This window comes from Phodopus roborovskii, unplaced genomic scaffold (assembly GCF_943737965.1).
Source record: "Phodopus roborovskii unplaced genomic scaffold, PHOROB, whole genome shotgun sequence".
NCBI lineage: Eukaryota > Metazoa > Chordata > Mammalia > Rodentia > Cricetidae > Phodopus > Phodopus roborovskii.
Genome location: NW_026126433.1, coordinates 29,158,066 through 29,178,920, shown reverse-complemented (window position 1 = coordinate 29,178,920; position 20,855 = coordinate 29,158,066). Strand labels below are relative to the sequence as shown.

Genomic DNA, 20,855 nt, shown 5'->3' with positions numbered 1-20,855 from the left:
ATAAGCCAGATGTAAGAAGGAAAGGTAAAAAGTCATAAAGTAGGATGTAGATTTGAAAATATGGATTAATTTATGATCTGTGAGCCAGCTGGGAACAAGCCTAAGCTATAGCCCGAGCTTTCATGATTAATAAAGTGTCTACATGTCACATTTGGTAGCTAGCTGGTGGAAAGAGAAAGACTCATTAAATATGGTGCCCAAAATGGAACATGTATTTCTACATAGGACCTGCAAAAGCTTTAAAAAAAAGTTTCAAACCCACAAACATGGAGCCAGACATGGCTTCCTAGTCCCACAGTCTCTCAGGTAGGCCACGGCACACAGAGACATGGCTGCCAGCTGCTGCCTGCAGGCTGGAACCAGCCACCAGTGCCATGTGCTAAGCTGAGTCTGTGTAGTAGCTGACATAGAAGTTTAAGATTTATCTCACATGGTCAGAGAATGCTGCAGGCACTTAGTAAAGCCAGGTCTAGACACAGAAAACTTCTAAAAAGATACAGTATGTTTAAAAATGTGCTTAGTGCTAAAGAAAGAAATTAAAATGGGCACAGACAATCATTTAAAAAATAAACAGATTAAAAATAATAAAGTCTTTAAAGAAAAATAAAATAATATAAAAAGAATAAGCCATGTAAAGATGGGAAATACACAGTGAGTCTGGACCCTATATGGTGCTTTATTGACTTTTAATTTTGAAATGCTAATGTACAAAACCAATAGTTGCTGAGAGACATTGTGGAAATCGCTAAATTAAACCAACCTATATATTTTAAGAATGTCTTAACTTCAAAATGGAAGTCATAACTATATTGCATTGCAGGAGAGATTGTGTCTTTATTTTCACAGGAAACAAAAAGTTATGGTTCTCTTCAAAATTAATGAAGATCACACTTGATTGGGGGAGACCTCCTGAAAATCTTGGCTACAGACATAAAAAAAAAGAAACCAAGAAAGGCTACAGGACAGGTGACTTATATTCTGGTCCCTCTACTATGCAATGCTATGAAACTAGATGAGACGTGATAAATCTTGTTGGCTATAGAGACCTCATGACTTATTATTACATACCATCCTTTCATATGGCGTGGATAGAGGTTTGGTTATACAGTCCAAACAAACCTATAAAGTTGACAGATGTGTTTTACCTGCTCAAACATAAAATAAAAGACTATCTTTGGCTGGCTTGTGTACAATGCAAAATCCATACTTGTGTTAATGCAGATATGTATGTTACCTTTGAAATTTTATGTTTTTTCAGAGCAGTGGGACCAGATACTGATGAAAATAGTTGGACCATGTGATCTGGCCTCTCAGAATGCCTCTGTTGCAGTCTCCTCAGAGTTCTGAGTTCAGATCAAGTTCAAGACTACTAGCTGAGATGGTCCAGGCTTAAAGACTATTCTAGCCAGGACTTCAAAGAAGCCTTGCATTTTCCCATTACATAGAGACCAAATGACAAATGTTATAGTTTTCTTAGGACTTAGCCATTATCTTGGATTTCTCAGGGTCCCCTGGGGATGCTGTCAACCCCAGACAACAGAAAATAGTCTAGAAAACATAATGCCCATGTTCCCAAGAGGTGGGGTGAGTGGTTTGGGATCATTCAATGGGTTATGAGTGTTTGTCATTGTTTGGGGGGTTGGTTACAAGTTGTTATTGGTCATGGTCTGGAAAAAAAGCTGAACAAAGGAGATTAGATTCAGAGATCTCTTTCTGATGGAAAAAGGGGGATATAGTACAGAAATGATAGGATAAAAGGATGGATTGTTGAGTCTACTTTTGAACAACAACCACTAGTCTCAAATATTTCACATTGGTATGGATTTTTGTATACTGATACAAATTTAATGTTATTTTTGTTTTACTGTATATATGTTTCTACTCTTGTTTAAAGTATTGTACCTACGCAGCTCAATCAAAAATGTAATATAAAGTTTTAGTCCTTGAAAGCTATTTAGTATAATAAAGAAAGACAAGTTAGTAGTTAGTCATCTATAACAATTAAACTTATAGTTATGCTAAGTATGTTTTCAGGGTCAAACAGAGATATTTTTAATAGGCCTACAGGATAAGGCATTTAAATGTTTTAATAATAACATAAAGCTTTTTATGATAGTGAGACATATCTGCTCCTGTCAGCACCAATTTACTTCAAAAAAAGAGTGATGGGTATTGAAGAACCTCCATATGAAGTTTGATTTCATTGTGTGTGGCGAAACTGGCCATTTGGGCAAGAAACTGCCCTTGCCTCAACTACTGACAGTATACTATACAAACTGGACAAGCAGTACACAAAACAAAAAGACTGCTTAACTTTGACAAGACAAGGTGAAACTGTCTTTCAAAATTCCTACTTCACAGAAAGTCTGTCAGATGATGGATGCCCCAACATTGCAGAGAAACCTTGGATGACTGTCCAAGCAGTCAGATGCTTCTGTCATTTCTACAGTTTTGGAAGTTGTTTGTTCTATACTTCTTGTTTATTCAAGTAATATTATATCCTTCTTGGATCTCTGATGGAGTTGAAGACAAGATAGTTATAGTTTTCCTTGTTTCCAAATTCATTTTTAAAAAAATCTTACATAAGAGATGTAAAGTTTATAAGGTGGAAAACATAAAAGCTTAAATTGTTTATCTAAGAAAATGTTTTAAGCTCTAAAGATAGTTTTGGGCTGGTAATACAGGTTATAATAAAAAGTGGTTTAGGTATAAAACTTTGCACTCATCAAAAGATTAGAATATTTTCTCCAAAATTGTTAAATACAAATGGACTGGACATTGTAAATGTAATTCTTACCTAATAATTGTTCTTATTGTATATAGTTTCACTATATTACAGTTAAAACATTTCCTTTTTGCTTAGACTAAGGGGGAAATGTTGCAAGATTTTTGATTACACTGTGTAAAGATGTGCTACTGTGATTGGCTTAATAAAAAGGTAAATGTCCAATAGCTAGGCAGGGACAATAGGTGGGACTTCGGGCAAAGAGAGGAACTGGGGATGAATCTAGGTGCTCAGAGGAGATGTCAGGAGATGCAGAACAAATCAGAGGTAAAGAGTGAAAGAAAGGTAAAAAGCCATACGGTAGAATGCAGATTTTAAAATATGGGTTAACTTAATATATAAGAGCTAATTGAGAACAACCATAAGATAGATCAATATATATATATATATATATATATATATATATATATATATATATATATATTGTGTGTGTGTGTTTTCATAATTAATAAGATAGCTCCACGGCATTATTTGGGAGTTGGCTGATGGCACAGAGAAAGACATTACACTCAGGCCTGAAGAGGATACTCAAGGTGGAGAAGAAATGTACCTGCCCATAAATAGGAAAGAAATCACAGAGCAGTACCAAGTAAATGTGAGATGGGGGCCTTGGAGCCAATGCTGTGCCTGGAATAGGCCTGTTCCAAGTGCCAAAACAAACTGTTTTAGGCCAGTTTGCAACACAGGCTCCACTGAAGTTCACACTCCATGCCAGCAAGAGAGATGAGAAAAGGCTGCTAGGTACCAGGTCTCAAACACATGAGGGATTAGGCTGGGTGTGGACACAATGCCTCATCGGTCACTATGGACATAAGAAAGAAATGAGATGCCAAACACAGGCTAAGACAAGAGAGTAGAACTCTGGAGTGTGCGTGCTGCTTGCTCGGCTTATGCCCTGAAAGGGGCAGGAGGGAGACTCCAGATAAAAGAGGTGTAGCAAGAAGGAGGGGAGAAGCTGAGCAGCCACTGGAACAGGATGACTGTGGGAGCTGAGGAGGACATGAGGGGAACTGCTGGGAGAGGAGAACCCACGGCAGCTGAAGCCAAGAAAGGAGGGGCAGAGCTGCGGTAAGCTTTCCATGTGTGAGGCAAGACCTCCAAAGGGCTTTGTTTTCATATTGTAAAACACCGATCTTCCAGGGACATGGGGTAAAAAATCCCACACTAACGGGGAAAAAAATGCAGGAGATGACTTGGCCCGAGGTCCCAGGTGCCGAAGAGCAAAGCTGAAAACCTAGCTGCCCGCAACTAAGCTGAAGATCCCCTCCGGGTTCAGTTACCTGAAAAGAAGGGATGAAGGATTTGGGGCGGCCCAACATCTGGCAGTACTCGAAGATTTCTGTCCTCTGGATAGCTTCGATTGTTGCAAACTTCAAAAACTCTTGACTAAAACCAGGGAATAACAGTAACAGAGGTGAGGTGGGGATGCTGCTCTCAAGCAGCTCCAAGACAGGAAAGAGACGGGGGTCCCAAGGTGCATACGTTTCCTCCTTGCCCTCTGTCCTCTTGGACTTGGGGAACAAATGAAATGAGCATGTTCTAAACGAGCCCACTGTGAGAAGGAAGCTCCTCTATGCCTTCCTTAACAAAAGGCTGAACACTGCGATTCTCTCACTTCAACATCCTGAAAGCTAGCCTTCAGCCCCTAGGGCCCGGCACACCCCAGGAAAGGCAGATCAGCCCAAGCACACCAGCGCAAAGAGAAAACCACAGAGTTCCGAACACCACAGATGGCCTGGCAGAGAATGGGGAGGACAACTGAGCCAGAAAGAAATGACAGATTTTACACAGGAAGCTCATTCGGCCCATGATGGTGAAAACTAGGGTGAATGTGATCTGAGGGGAAACGAGAGTCCCTCATACACATACCCTCCCAGGCTCCCTTCCACAGCTTGCCAGGTGCCCAAAACTGCAGTCACCCAGAGTATTTCTATAAGCTAACTTATTTCCAGAAACTTCCCCAGGATTCATAGACATAGAAGAGGAGACATATTAACACAGGCACCTTTATGGTTATATTTGGCCCAGACAGGTTTCTTTGAGAAGCTGACTATGCTGTCTTCTGAGCCCAGGCTCTCCAAAGAAGGAAGGGTCTATGAGGTGGCCATATTGCTACAGTGGTAGAAGGCTGGGGACACAGATTATAAATTAACTCCTGCAGCCCATCTAAACTCCAAGTTCAACCTCATGCTGCACCAAAAATGCCACCTTAGATGAAGCCTTTGACCTCTCTGTACCTTGCTTTCCCTGCTACATTTACATTTATTTATTTATTTATTTATTTATTTATTATAAGGTAAATCTCTAACAAATGAAGTAGTGCAAAGGAGCTCGTGGTAGCACAGCTCAGAAACTTCTTTTTCTTTTTCAGATAGGTCAGTAGCCCTGGCTGCCTGGCTAGCCTAGAACTCACTGTGTAGCCCAGGTTGGCACTAATCTTGCTCCAATCCTCCTGTCTATGCCTCTTGACTGCAGGAATTCGAGGAGCATAATACCATGGCTGCTCAGAAATCCTAACTATTAAGAAGAAGAGGGTAGAAAGATTCAAAACAGTGAAGGCCACCCAGGGTGAGCTTATCTGTTTCAGCTCACTCCTTCTCCAGGTCTCTCCGGTTCTTTCAACATAAAAATCTCATAAAGCAAGTGACCAATGGGACAGCTTGTGCCACACATTAATGTATTGAAATAGCATGGAGACCCCCAAAGAATAGGCTCTCAGAACAGGCCCAGGGCTGCCCAAAGGAGACCATTTGTAAATTTCTTCTTTTCATTTTTCTTTCTATATAATCTCTTGCTGTGGAGCTAGGCTGCCACCCAGTGGCCAGAGGGATACAATACACATCAAAGGCACCAGTTCAGGCCCTCTGGTGGTGTGATGTGGTGTCCTCTGGTCACCTTGCCTAGACCCATGCTAAAGATACAGAGGAGGAGCCAGCAGTAGCTGAAATTTACACAAGAAAATGAACAATGAAACCATGAAAGCCAGTAAGGGCTAAAACAATGCACAGAAAACATCTATGCCATTTCCTTTCATGCAAAAGGCACACACCTGTGGTTACTGCCCAGCAAGGCCAGATGGTCTGTCTTCACCGTGTAGTGGCCAAAGGGCACATGAGCCATGAGATAGCAGAAGTGAGCTGCCTCCACAAGCCCTTTCCCAGCTGCAGGGAGAGAACAAGAACCCAGTCACAAAATGCACCCTATGGAGCCCACTGTCTGAGTAGAACAGAGAGAAATAGAGTTGAACTGCAGGGTCAGAGGGCAGAGACCTCATGAGAATAAACCAGGGAGTCCTCACGGCATAAGTCACAGACACTCCCATCTCACTCCCTCCCACATCAGTTTCTCTGACCAAAGATATTGCATTTCAGCTCTCATCACTCACATCACATCGGGTGCTATTTCATATTCCCCTGATGGGTTTTTCTTCGGGAATTTTCTAAAAGTCATGATCCTTCCTGAGGCTGAGAAGTGAGAAGAAATGCCTATACCTAAGTAAAGTGGAACATCAGAAATGGATTTAAAACATTCTTCCTCTGTTGAAGTCAGACAGTCGAGGGCTTTTCCTGTGCTCATAAAAATTACATCAATTACCAAATTGTTCCTGAATTATTTTAGTGTTCTCTGTACACTGCCTTAAAAATGGACTATGTGGGTATGACAGGTAATCTTCATGGTCAACTTCAATAGAATTGGAATAACTAAAGGGATACGCTCCCTTGTTGTACCCTTGAGTATTTGGGGGGGGGGGGTAACTGAGTAGGGAAGGCCTACTGAGAGTGTGGGAGGAACTATCCTGTAGGCTAGGATCTAGGGCTAAATAAAGATAGGGAAGAAGGAAGCAAGCTGATTCCCCGTCACTCATCTCCTGACAGGCCTCCAGTCACAGCACACTCCTGGCATGATAGACTATGATCCCTATGACTGTGAGCCAAAGTAAACCCTTCTTTGTTTAATGTTTTGTTGCCTACTTTGTCATAACAGTGAAAAGGTAACTAATACAGTAGATAAAGTACCAAACACAGAGTCTGATGAACAATAAACATGGATTCCCTTTCAGTCAGGCAGCTGGGTGACAGTCACCACTTGTCACAACCTTATATATGGCTGCTCCAAATTCCACAAAGAACACCATGTTTTTTAAAAGTTCTTCCAAGACAAAATTTTTGAAGTAGTCATCTGGAATATACTACAGCCATTAAGCGCTTGTAAGCCCATGTTCAGAGACAGATAATAGAAATAGAAGCAGAGTCACCAAGGTAGTTTAGACTACCTATCTGATGACCTTGGGCCACTGAAGGTCATGAGGCAACAGGAAGTGGCATGTGCCTGTGTTAGCTCTAGGTAAGAGTCAAACCTTTTACCTAGAAAATGAAGAGGGGGCTATACAGCAATGACAAACAAAACTCTCCGTGGGAAATGGATACAGAAAAACAAACAAACAAAGCTGGCAAAGGGAATTCTGGGAAACACAATTACAGTATAGATGTGCCTGCCCTGGAGTTTCTTAAGGAGGATAGAGACTCCAGAACCTGAGAAGGACTGAGCCATAGACTCTGGCTCTCATCAGAGACTAAGACTCTAATGCCAGGCATTGGAAGCTGGCCTGGAGAGGCCCTAGAGAAGGGAAAATGCTGGTGTCTGCTCACCCAGGGCATCCCCCATGCTGACAATCGCTCGCTGGTACACCTCTGTATCTCCAGCCTGATTTGACAGGATCACAGCCAAGTGGGGCCGCCAGTCTCCCCACTGCTTGTCTCCACAACACTAAAAAAATAATAACAATTTGCAGAGTCATTTAGCACAGCTCAGGACGTAGGCAAAGAAGATTGCTGTTCATATTTTGGTATGGAGTTCAGAGCATGTCTGTTACATTGTCTGTGGTGCTATTACTCACTGATTAAGAGTTCACTCCATGAGAAACAGCAGGTGTGTGACACAGAACAAGTTGGTCACACATACCTACAACCCAACACTCAGGAGACTGAGAGGACATCATGATTTTGAGACCTGTCTGGACCACAGTGTGAGACCCTGTCTCCAAATAAAAATTTAAAAAGGAGAAATCATATATATATATACACATGCACTCCCACACTCACACACACAGACACATATACACAGACACACATAAACATACACACAGAGACACAGAGACACACACAAACACAGAGACATACACATTCACATGCAGAGACACGAACACACACAGACACAGGTACATATACATACCCATACACACAGAGATATACACATACACAGAAACACAGACACACATACCCATATAAACATGTATACATACAAAGACGGATACAAACACATATATGTATATGTACATATATGTGTGTATACACACACACACACACACACACATATATATATATATATATATATATATATATATATATCAGTTATAAGGCTATTGAATGATAAATAAAATGACCTATTATCTTATTACTTTTCAAGTTTTCCCCGTGCTTTCACTTCTAATATCTAGAGCCAAACTCCTCCACACACACCCAAGAAAAAAATCTCTCATAATTCAGTGAAAAAGGGAAAAGTGGAAGATTGAGCACCCTTGTCTCATGAGTAGAGAACACCATGCTAACCTGACACTTAAGTCTTGGACTCTGGGTTGCTCACTGTCTTATAAGTGGCTAGTATTGCCTAATCTTACAAGGCCCTTCCACACATGGCAACTTCCATGACACTGCTGTGAAATGTGCTTGCTATTTCCACTTAATGAGTGAGAAATTCAAGCAAGCTTCCAACATCCATTCATTTCCTCTCCACCTATCTCCTTGTGACAATGCAGTAGTGACAGACCCCACCACAGGGCAGGAAAAAGCCAGCAAACCCGTAGACTTGTCAAGTAGCCCTGTATACACTGTGCTTTCCTGTGCTCAGATTTCACAGTTGTCTTTGGTCCATTTGGAATTATTTTTTGTGTAAGGTGATAGACACTAGCCTAACTTCATTCTTCTGCATGTGGACAACCAGTTCCCCCAGCACCATTTGTTGAAGACACTTTCTTTCCTCCAGTTTATGTTTTTGGCATTTGTGCCTAATATTAAGTGACTATAGTTACAGGTACTCATGTTTGGGTCTTTGATTGCATTCCATTGGTCTTTATGTCTGTTTTTGTTGGCTTTCCAGGGTCTTTTGTGTTTTATGTGAATCTTAGGATAGTGTTTGTTACTTTTATAAACAATGAGATGGGGATTTTGATAAGGATTGAAATGACTATGTAAATAGCATTTAGTAAATTGGTCATTTTCACAGTATTGGTTCTAGTAAATCCATAAACATGGAATGTATTCCCATTTTTAATCTGTCTCTTTCTTCATAGATTTAAAGTTTTCATTCTACAAGTCCTTCACCGCCTTTATCAGATTTATTCTAAGATATTTTATTTTCTTTGAAGCTATCATAAATGGAAGCATATCCATGATCTCTTTCCCTTTATGCTTGGTGGTAGTATATAGAAAAGTTACTAATTTGTATAAGTTGATCCTGTATCCTGCCACATTGCTAAGCTTGTCATTTCTAAAAGCTTTCTGGTAGAATGTCATCTGCAAATATAGATTGCTGTCTCCATACAGATTGATGTTAGCTGTGAGTTTCTCATATGCATCTTTTATTACGTTGAGATATACTCTCTCTAGTCCTACTCTCTGGAACGTTTACCATGAAGGCATGATGAAATTTGTCAAAAGCTTTTTCTGCGTCTATTGAGATGACCCTGTGATTTTTGTCTGTAAGCCCATTTATGTGATGTATTACATTAATTGGCTTGCATACATTTAACCCTACCCCAGGCCACACTCTCCAGAGAAGAACTTCAGGGAGGAAAGAAACAACGAAGCAGCAACATAATGTGATGAATTCTACCCAGGCCCTGGGTTCCACCCAAGTCCTGACTCATACAAACAGTGTGAACTTCAACAAGTCTAATTTCACTGAACCTCTGTTTTCCTCATCTCTAGAATGGAGAACATCATTTCTATACATTCCCATGACACATGTTTCACTTTGTTTGCACTCTATAAATTCCATAACAGGCATGAGCACACATGTGTACATGTACACTTACAAACACACAGACACACACACACTCAACAAATCAACCCTGTTATATATAGAGAGAAGAGAATTGACAGTAATTGCTAACACTTGGAGTACAGAACTATTTGTAATTATTTAGTGTTCATAATCATTACAAGGAATATAGGATGTTTTATCCAACTCCATGTGATACTTGCTCCCTATCCATTTCAACAGCACAATGTATATCACAATGGTGGTAATAAGGAGTCATCATAATAATAGCAGTTTTAATTTACAGCAATGGCTTAGACCATAAACCACACCCTGGGCTAAACATTTCTCCTGCCAATAAGCACATACCCCCAGGACATTGCTACTCTCACTTAAACATATAAATCAAGCAGCTTCTTGCTGGATCTTTATGAACATGATAGAAGAGAAACTCTTTCTACAAAAAGAAAATAATCTTGAAAGCCATCCTCCTCCCTGGTTTGGAGCAACAGGGTAGTATAAATCTGAGAGAAGAGAGGAGAGAGAGAGAATTCATTAACTAATTTCCCTGATAGGATGTACATGCAAGGTGGCTGACAGGTTCAGACATTCTTGTCCCTTTAACTTTACAATAATTCTATTGGTTGGCCATCAAAATCTTCACAGAGAGAAAAACATTGGTATTAAAGTAGCAGTCAAGTTTGCCTAGCAGTAATGAGCAAAGTCAAGCTTATACCTGAAATGAAACCCACATCTTTGTGTTCAGTAGACATGCCTCTTCCATGACACCACCCATGTAGCAGAAAGGTAGCCTCATATGTGACGTGAGGGGCTAGGAAGCTCTCACACTCTAAGATAAGATGCTGCACATGGCCTATGGAGCCTCAGCTCCCTTATCTAAGAGCAGGGAAAATTAGCTAACTCTACTTCATCACTGAGACCCAATGGACCACAAGCTAATTATGTCACTTCCTCCATTAGGTGCTTCGTGATGTGATGCAATTTTATTGCAGTGCTGAAACTTCCATTCAGCTAAATTGTGAAGCACACCCTATATTCCAAAATAGCCCAGTGGTTTAATGATGGAGGACAGAAGGCATTGTTTCTCTTTGCTTTGCTTTTCTTAGAATTGTCCATAGCAAGAAGAATATCAAAAAAAAAAAAGAGAGAGAGAGAGAGAAGAAAAAGGAAGAAAGGAAGGAAGACAGGCAGGGAGGGAGGGAGGAAAGAAGGTGAAATTAATTTCCATTAAAACAAATTGCTAATAAAACTCAAGCTTCAGATATAAGATGTGGCCACCAAAGAAATAGAGGTTGAATGGTGATGCATTGAGCAGGAGCAGAGGTGATTAAATAATACTTCTATGCAGCAAGAACATAAAGCAAATGTAAAAGAGCTCAGGAAAGAGATGGTACCAAACAGGAAGTGCTCAGGTGGGGAATCAGAAAAATGTAAAGAAACAAAGATTAAAATGTCAGAACACAAGAGCAAGAGACGCCAAGAAAAACAATGAAGAACAGAGGCAAGGACAGAGGAGGAGGAAAGACAAGAGTAAGTAAAGGAAAGATGGAGGAAGGAAAGAAAAATATTTTTAATTTAAGGAAAAAAGTCCAATGTGATAGGACATGTTTGAAATCCTAACACTTGTGAGATGGCAACAGGAGATAGCTACACACTGAGTTTGAAGCCATCATGGGTTTCAAAAAGGAGATAAATATATTTCTTTAATTCACATGTTTACATATAGTTCATATTACATAAAATAGACATGGAATTCCTGGAAATGACACCAAAATAAATATTAAAAAAATATAGAAAAATATAACCCAAGAAAATGTTCCTGGATTCTAAGATACAAATGTGTAAATTCAAAGGGCAGCCTATGCAGTACTGACAGAAAAAAAAAAAAAAAAAGACCTAGACAGCTAATGCCAAGATATGTACTGGTAAAGGTATTGCATAAAAAAAGAATACATTGACTCAAAAAGATCAAATCCCCAAGAGTGGGGATGCTCTCCAGCATGTCTCCACCTTCTCCTCAGCCATATTCATTTCCTAAAGCACAAAGCCACACATGTCCAGCTCTGGGGGACTGATGTGCAGTGGGGAAACCTAAGGGCAGCCCTGCTGTGAGAAACAGTGGCCCTTGTACAATCAGGCACTGTGGGAGAGGTAAGGTCTTTGGAGCCAGACAAACCTGAGCCAGTCATGACCCCACCCCTCACTACCTCCATAACTGGACCATTTTACACCTTGGCACCTCTGTTTTTGTGATTGCAAAAGCAGAGATAATAACTCCTGTCTCCATGCATGAAATCAGCTACCATGTATCAAATCATATATAGGCCAAGCACACTGAGGATCACCAATACACTATCATTAGTGCCTCATCTTGAAAGGTATTGCCACATTCCCAAGTTGTCCCCAACAGCCCACTCCCAACCCTTAAGACTCTGGGGTATAGAAGGAAGCCTGTCACAGGGAGTACCGTGGCTGCTTGTGGAATCCTTCCCGACATGAGCTGGAAGAGGGTTTGCAGGGGGTCGTTGAGAGCCAGTGTACTGGTAAAGCTGTGAGAAGAAGGGAGAGTCAGTGGGAATTCAAGCCCAGAGGGAACCCATCACCAGCACACAGGCATGGGCACTCCACTTGACAGGAGCTTCTGCTTTGGAAGTAGCCCTCTCTCTGCTCTGCTGTCCCTTTGTGGCCTTTTAGGGATGATCAACTGCATCTTTACCATATCACAGTCCCAACAGTAGATTTTGTTGTTCAAGGACATTTTTTTTTCACCCTAGTACCCTAATTCTTGAATAGTCACTTCTTAATGCTCTATCAGTGAGTTGACCTCCCACATTTCCAGGTCCTCTGGGTAGCCCAGCAGTAAGCCTGGAAGCTCTTCTTCATGGGCCCCTCCTCCCCAGCCACCCTAGCTCAGTTCCTCCTCAGCAAACCACTAAGCATTTTTCCGGCTCATCTCAAGCCTGGGTCTATAGAGCTTTGACTCACAAGCACTAAATAGCCATTTTCAATAACCAAAGAGGCGTGGAAGAGGGACCAAAAATGATCCTGCTGATGACAAACTGTGGGATGTGCTTAACAAGGATATAATAAGCTCTACAGCTGATTTGAGAGTTAAGCATATTCAGTAAAAGATATTTTTCACAATTCACTGGGCCCCATCAAAAATCAATGGCCCAAGGCAAAACTCTATAGCAGAGATGTATGCTACAACATGGGGATGTGGGGTGTTCATTTCCAAATCCCAAAGGGAAATTGTCCCTCAGATCACCATCTTTTGCTTAATAGCTCCCTTGCCATGGGAGCTCAGCACATTCAACATTACAGACAGCAGTGTGCCCACCACTCCAGCCTGGGGCCATAATAGAAAGAAGGTGGCATTGCTTGTGCCTGGGAAGATGAAGTTGAAGTAATAAAGAGTCTCACTGAGACCATCTTGAAGAACAAACCACCAGACCAGACAGTATGGCAGCCAATAAGAGCACAGAACTTAAATCAGAGCGTATGCTCCCTCATCCAACTCTCTGCCCAAAAGAATTCATGGCCAATTCAACCTAAGTTAAGCTAAGAGGGTTGTCTCCACAGCCTCAGCCAGCCCTAGAAGGTTAAACATGCACTTGTGACATCTTTCTCACACACTGACCCAAATCTCCTACAGGAGGCCTCCCCCTTACTCCTGCCACCCACGATGTACACAGGGTGTGGAGGACTCAGTTGGAAACTCTTCTACAATATCCTCATAGTCCCAACACCTCCTCTTCACACTGATTGCCCACTACTATACTTCCCCTCAGTTACTCCAGGCTGTGAGCTTTGATCCTGTCCCTGCCTCAGTTGGCTTGGTCATTCTCCCTGGTCTATCAAGGTACTTGGTTCACTGTCAGCTGCGATTCTTTACTAAGTATGCCCCTTCTCTCGACATTCCCAGCCCAATTAAAGCCTGTTATACCATGGCTCATGGTTCTACCAGCTCATTTCCCTACCTGCCCCTCAGAAGCCACAGCCTCAGTACAAGGCCAAGCCCTGGACACTTTTTAAAATCCTCCAGGCTCCACCAGGCCCATTTAACTGATCCTCACCCTTCCTTCCTAATGGAATGGTCTAAACCAGCCCCTCCCAAAGAGGACAACTATGGTATAGAATATTCTGAATTCTCAGAACCTCTTGCCCAGGGAATTTTGTCAAAATGTTTCATTCTATTTAAATAGGTTTAAAGAATGCTTCTTGGCCAAAGTTATAAGAATCCAGGGCCAGTGAGATTGCTTAGCAGCTAAAGCCACTCACAGCCAAGTTTGATAATAGAAGTTTAGATGCCCTGGATCTACACGATGGAAGACGAGAACTGACTCCCACAAAATTGTTCTCTGACCTCCACACATACTCCATGGCTCATAAAGACATATAATAAATAAAATGTTTAAAAAATGAAGAATCTTGAGAAGTGAGCATGAAGGTAGCATGCTTATAATCCCGGTACTGGGAGGCTGAGGAAAGGAGAATGCGAACAAAGAAAAGAAGAGAGGGGAAAGGAGGGGAGGAAGGGAGGGGGAGAGGAGGGGAGGAGAGTAAAGGGAAGAGAGGAGGAGAATCAGGAAATAAAAATTGCTACTCCCTTCTCAGCAAGAGTACTTGGGCAGCTGTGTGTGGAACTTCTCAATGCATTTTCACTTCTTCCCTATACATACACATGAGCACATGCATGCACACATACACATCACCTCTGGAAGGAAGATTTATCTTCTCTTCTGGTCTTTGAAAGCTAGACTTACCCACTCATGACCCAATTATAAGTCCTTGGGTCCATCTTACTGGCTAGGAACAAAGCATGGCCCCATAAGTGGTTCTTCATAGCCCATTCCAAGGCTTCCTGAAAAGTGAAGCATAACACATAATTGTACCTTGCCCATCTTCCTCCAATAAAAACAACAAATTTCCATATATAGGCATTTTTTTTTTTACTCCAAGCAACACAACATCCCAGAGAAACCTAAAATATGAAGAAGGGGGATTGGAAGCATGTTACTAGTAGATTTTATCCCCTCTCCCCACCGGTCTGGTCCCACCACCACACCTGCCCCAAATAACACACCGAGACTAACTCTGTATTAGATATGCTGTTGGCCAATTACTAGTTTCTTATCGTCTAGCTCTGTCTTAATTATTAACCCATTTCTATTAATCTAAGTATTTCCACGTGGTCTAATCTTACCAGAGCGTAGGGCTGGCGTTCACTCTCTCCTGTCTCTACATGCTGACTCCTCCCTACTACTTCCTATTTCCTCCTTGTCTTCTAGTCCCTCCTGTCTTCCTTTCCTACTGGCCAACAGTTCTTTATTCATTAACCAATAAGAGAAACATATTTACAGAATGACATCTCCCATCAGGAGCAGGGGTTTCACTCAGCATAGTACTATTCTCTGAACTTGTCCACTCCTCCAACCATCATCCATTAGGACACTGCATTAGCTTCTCCTCAAAAATGATCACCGAGTAGCCTCATCTCTTTAGCATAAGCTGTAAAATACTTCTCAGAACCTAACTACCAAAAATGAGGCAAAGAGTTCACTCCAAAGACCGAGTCTCAAAAGATGAGTAGCAAAAATGTATTGCTGTGGCCCTATATAAAGAAGAGTACCCAACTTTTTAACAGCTGTGGCAGAGGTGACATCTTCCTTCCTAGGCACAAAGCTGGATATTTGCCACCTCACTGCCTTCTGAGTATTCCCATGGTATGGGAATAACGGTGCCATAAAATCATCCACACTTATACCTAATATGCCTCACCCCATCAGGTAGCTGCAATGAAAAGGACTCCTGGGGAATCTTGGAAATTGTAACTGACGGTGGTGATGGCCACAGCATCCTGAGTCTGATATCATGGAGGAAGTTTAACCTACTGGATTATTTGTGTACTCTAATGGAATGTGATAAACAGCTGCCATGCTTAAGTACACGGGAGCTAGCAAAGCTGTTTGTTAACTCTCAGATGCTATCTCAGGATGCATTGGTTGTGCCATTGAGTAAGATGAGCTAAAGTTACAAACTTTAAAATACACACACATATTTGCTTTTTTGAATCAGCTTATAGTTGAGGTTTTTGAACTGGTATTAATAACTTCCTTGGTAGCTGGGCAGTGGTGGCACACAACTTTAATCCCAGCAGTCAGGAAGCAGAGGCAGACAGATATCATTTGAGACTAGCCTGGCCTACAAAGTAAGTTCCAGGAAAGTTAGGGCTGTTACACAGAGAAAACATGCACAAAAAAAAAAAAAAAAAAAAAAACAAAAAAAAAAACCCACTTATTGGTAGGAAAATACACATGATTTCTTCTGGCAGGAAGTCAGTCACTAAAGCAGTAATTCTACCTCCATATAATATCATTATTATCCCAACATAGCTCCATGTAATCTTACTGGATAGAAGGGGCAAATTTAATAGTCACAATTAACAAATGGACCCTCAGGTCCAGGGCAAGTAAAGACAAAAATGGCATTAGGACAACTTACTTTTTATCATGCTTTAACTATTTCATAATTATTTTCATTTGTTTTTAAAAGAAATGACCAATGGATTGGTTGAGAATTATCAGTTGACTCAAAATTCTGCCCATCCCAAAAATATAATTTATGAATAATAACTTGAAAACTTTTATCAAAGTTGTCAAGATTATTAAATTCCAGAACTAATACCTGAGTCAAATATGAATAAAGATATCTTGATACCCACTCCTCATTCATCATCCCACAGCCCCCTCCCCCAACTGCTCCATCTAGTGCTCACCCACATCTATCACTCAGTGTGGTGAGGGACTCGGAAGCCCGTGTTCAGGCTCACGCACCCAGATCCAAGCCCTACATCTAAATCTCACTTCCCAACCTATAAATTTGTAAAACAAAAATAGAACCTAACACACAGGTTTCTATAGAGATAAATCAGATAATGCATAGAAGATATTGAGCTAGTACTCGACAGGTGAAAAATAATTTTTTAATCTCTGTGTTGTTATTATAAATACTGTTCATTTTTCTTGAAGGAAAAGTTCAAGACTGATTTATCTCTGTGTGCCTCACTGGGTGAGAAGTAGTGCTGCAGATAGGATAGGTTTTTCTTGGTTTGGTTTGGTTTGGTTTTTTGCTTTGTTTTAATGGAATAAATGGATCAGAGGGAAAACCACAATTCCCTGCTAGATAATGACTGTATAGAAAATGGCTGTAATTTGATACCACTTGTTTTTGAGTTATCAAGTTAAGTGCTTGCATAAAAGAAATCATTGTGTTTTTAAAACTCAAGAGATAAAATATTAAAATTTCAAAATAGGGGCTGGAGAGATGGCTCAGCAGTTAAGAGCTCTTGCTGCTCTTAAGGGGACCTGAGTTCAATTCCGAACACTCACATGGTGGCTCACAACCACCAGTAACTCCAGTTCCAGAGATCTGACACTCTCTTCTGGCCTTCTTAGGCACCAGGCCTAAGTGCCATGGCATACATACATACATGTGGGCACTCACACATACACATACATTAAAAAAAAATCTTTTAAAATGTCAAAGTCACGGAAGTAACTCAACTTCACCTTTATAAATTAATTCGAAAATGGGGAAAGCTAACTAAATATGATATAAACCCCAAAAAGGAAGATTTGTAGATTAGAACTGATCATCTTAAGGATTGAAAGAGCACAAGCAATTCAGCATGAGCTGATAAAAGACTTTACACAAAATGATGGGAAAGCACATATTGTCACAGGTGAAGAGCTAATAATAATAGAAGTTCAAATGTATGTACTGAATTGTATCGCCACCTCTCTGATCAGCACAGATCACAAGTGTGAAGGGGCTTCAATGAGGATGCACAGTAATGGTTTCACCCTTGCTCATGGGGCTAGTTGATACATCTAAAGAAGCAATTTTTCAATATCTATCAAAATTATAAACCACATACCCTTTTGTCCCAACACTTTTGCTGCAAGAACATTATATATATATATATATGGGCACAAAATGACAGTGATGTTCTGGCTTGGGTAAGAAGCATTCCCCACAAAAGACCTATGTGTTGAAGGATTGGTCCCCAGCTATTGGGAGGTAGATGGATCATGAGAACTCTAATTTCAGATTTACTTTATGACTTTTATAAAGCATGAGCACAACTTAAAATTAAATAAGGCAACCCTCTCCACCCATTGCATGAAAGCATTCAGAGTTGGTAGGAATGCCTGAGATCCAGTGGCAGGGATATTATTCATAAACAATCTCTCCATAAACTACGTTGTTGTATATCTATTAATTCCTAGTGAAATGTGCAATTGCATAATTTGCAATAACAAAATTGTGAATTATCTTAGTGCCCAAAAATAGTCCATTTAATTTCATTATTATTAAATTATGTGTATAGGAGGGGGTTCATTCCCATGACTTTGGGTGCCCACTTAGGGCAGAGGTGTTGGATCCCCATGGAACTGGAGTTATAGGTTATTGTGTGCTGCCCAACATGGGTGCTTGGAACTGAATTCCAGTCCTCTAAAAGAACAGTTAACATGAAGCATCTCTCCACCCCTAGAATGTTTGTTTGTTTGTTTGTTTGTTTGTTTGTAAAACAATTGTCAGGAAGGTACAAGGCACTGAGTTGAATTCTTAGCACAACAAAAATATTAAAATTGTACTATTCGAACATACTTAATGTTATTAGGGTATTTTACCATATGAATTAAATGTACAAAAAATAAACAATTATATATGCATTTACTTATTTTGAGACACGGTCTCCCTTTACACTTTAAGCTGGCCTCCTATTCATAGTCTTGGCTACCTCAGCCAAATATGTACACCTCCATGCCCAGCTCTCCTATATGACTTAAACCGACTTTTAATGGGGAAATGCTAGGAGTAACTATATAAAATGTGAACAGATACTGTCTTTTAACAGTAGGACAACATGAACACTGCAGATGTGAATGGCAAGCGCCTATGTATTTTTTTTCTCACTGTAACTTTCACATGAGCTCTAAAAGAAGTTATGTTCTAGCCGTATCATTAGAGGAGGGGGAGATGGGGCAATGGGTGGTGGTCTCTCATCCGAAGGAAATCTAAGAGGAAAGCTTTCTCACCTTCTTCCTTCCATAGTAGAGCAGCCTGGTAAATTTCTCCACGATCTGTGCTGGCGTCTCCACACTGGGGGGAATCTCCCCAGTGAGCAGATTGCGAGTCCCGGAGCTCGGCACCGGCCAGTCCTCGTCAGTCAGGTTGATGAGGTTAGCCACTGGAGGCTGCCTCTTGTACTTCTCCAACTTCCTGCAGTCCTGCATCAGCAGCTCAGCAATGTCAGACCCCACCATGGACTGAAAGGTAAAGAGAGTCATCCTGGGGGATGATCCTATTGGCCCCTAGGCTGGACCCCCAGGCTGAAGAAGGAAGCCAGCAAGCAGGGCCTCTGCCAGCTTCCTGAGGCAGTCATGCAAATGTACCATGAACTTTTTGTGAATGACTGAATTTCAAACATCAGCTTCATTAAGGCGGTTACTCTCTGCCTCTCGGCAGCCGCAAAGCTCCCTGGAACGATTCACAATTCCATAGGTGTATTATCTGACTGGTGCAACAATCCAGGGTTTGTACAAGAAACCCCAACCAGTGGGGAGGTGCTCTCCAGGAGAGGTCAGCATTGGCACGTTGGCGCTGGCATCCCATCAGCACTTCCCCTCTGGGCAACGGCCCCACTTAGAGACTGCCTTTTATAATTGTGCCACACACCAACTCCCATGAAGACTGAAACTTCAGTCAGGCCTCCCTCTGTCCCCTATATCACGCAAAGCAGTGACTCACCCCATTCTGTCGACAAAGGAGAACCAGCAGTTGCCAAAGTAGAGCTGAGTCCCTGCTCCCTGGTGTCTCAGATTTGAGACACTGAGCTGATTTCTGCTGGCAAAATGTCATGATATCCACCTTGTGTATGTCCTCCCTGTGGGGTGATTCGGGAAGCAAGACCTGAGCAGACCGATTGTCCCTGTTTAAGGCCCCAGGCTCCCTGTACAGTGAGCTAGTTTATGTGGCAGGAGCCTGATAATCCAGGCCTGGAAGTCTAGAACCACAACATTGTGTTTTCCCTACAGAACAGGAAGGACTTTCAGAGATTCTCTGTATGCATCCTTCTAACTGTCAGGACAATGAAACCCAGAGACCTTAAGTGACTTCTCAGAATGGATGTAAGGGTTCTGTTTAAAATTAGACAAGACTGGTTTATGTCCGTCCTACCCCCTCTCAGTTTATACAAATATCTCATCCCTCTGAACCTCAGTGTCTTCCCTTCTGACACCCTCCCAGGACTCACCACAACTAAAGGCCACTGAATAGCAGAAATGTGGCTGGAAATACTAAAGTAGTTCCAGTTCATTCCTGCAGAGGGCAGACGTTCACAATGTCAGAGAACTGGAAAGCTGGGTTACCGCTCAAGAAAGCAGTTTCAGGAATGTTTTCCCAAGCTAGGTTCCGTTTCCAAACTAATACCTATCAAGTACATAGGACATTAAAGCTTACTGGCAGGTTAGCTCTATGAAATGGAATTGTTTTTAAATGTCCAGCTTATTAAGCTAACTTTTCTTTATGCCCTTCAAATATGAAACGGCTTGTCAAAATTACTTGAGCAACCTCTTTTTCTCTCTACTGGCATAGAGAAATCTATTCCAAACAAGACAGTTTCTTCCACAGAACCCAAGATCTGGGCAGGAAGATGCCCCAGCTTTCAAACATCTTTATTTAAGAGTTGGGGAATATAGCTCCATGGGTAAGAGCAAATGCTATGAAAAAGCAAGAGGACATGAGTTCAAATCTGGAGCACCCACATAAAAGACAAATATGTGAATACATGTGCCTGTATCAACAGAGTTTGGGAGACAGGTATCTCCTGTGAGTTGACTGGCCAGACAGATTAGCCAAAATGTCAAGCTTCAGCTTCAGAGAGAGCCCCTCTCTCAAAACCTGAGAGAGAAGGAGGACAATGAGAGAGCAAAAGAGGAAAATA

The 20,855-nt window shown here is 41.4% G+C and overlaps 1 protein-coding gene across 1 annotated transcript in view; it reads right to left on the bottom strand.

Annotated features, from left to right (window-relative positions):
- The window catches only part of Sec16b (SEC16 homolog B, endoplasmic reticulum export factor), a 37,260-nt gene that overhangs the window by 11,464 nt on the left and 4,941 nt on the right, over positions 1-20,855 (bottom strand). Inside the window, exons 8-14 of the mRNA XM_051186056.1 lie at positions 19,661-19,796; positions 18,949-19,179; positions 14,611-14,708; positions 12,312-12,393; positions 7,435-7,552; positions 5,835-5,946; positions 4,066-4,171 (exon numbers count right to left, since the gene is read on the bottom strand). Of these exons, the coding sequence (XP_051042013.1) occupies positions 4,066-4,171; positions 5,835-5,946; positions 7,435-7,552; positions 12,312-12,393; positions 14,611-14,708; positions 18,949-19,179; positions 19,661-19,796 (883 nt within the window). The remainder of the gene's footprint in view (positions 1-4,065; positions 4,172-5,834; positions 5,947-7,434; positions 7,553-12,311; positions 12,394-14,610; positions 14,709-18,948; positions 19,180-19,660; positions 19,797-20,855) is intronic.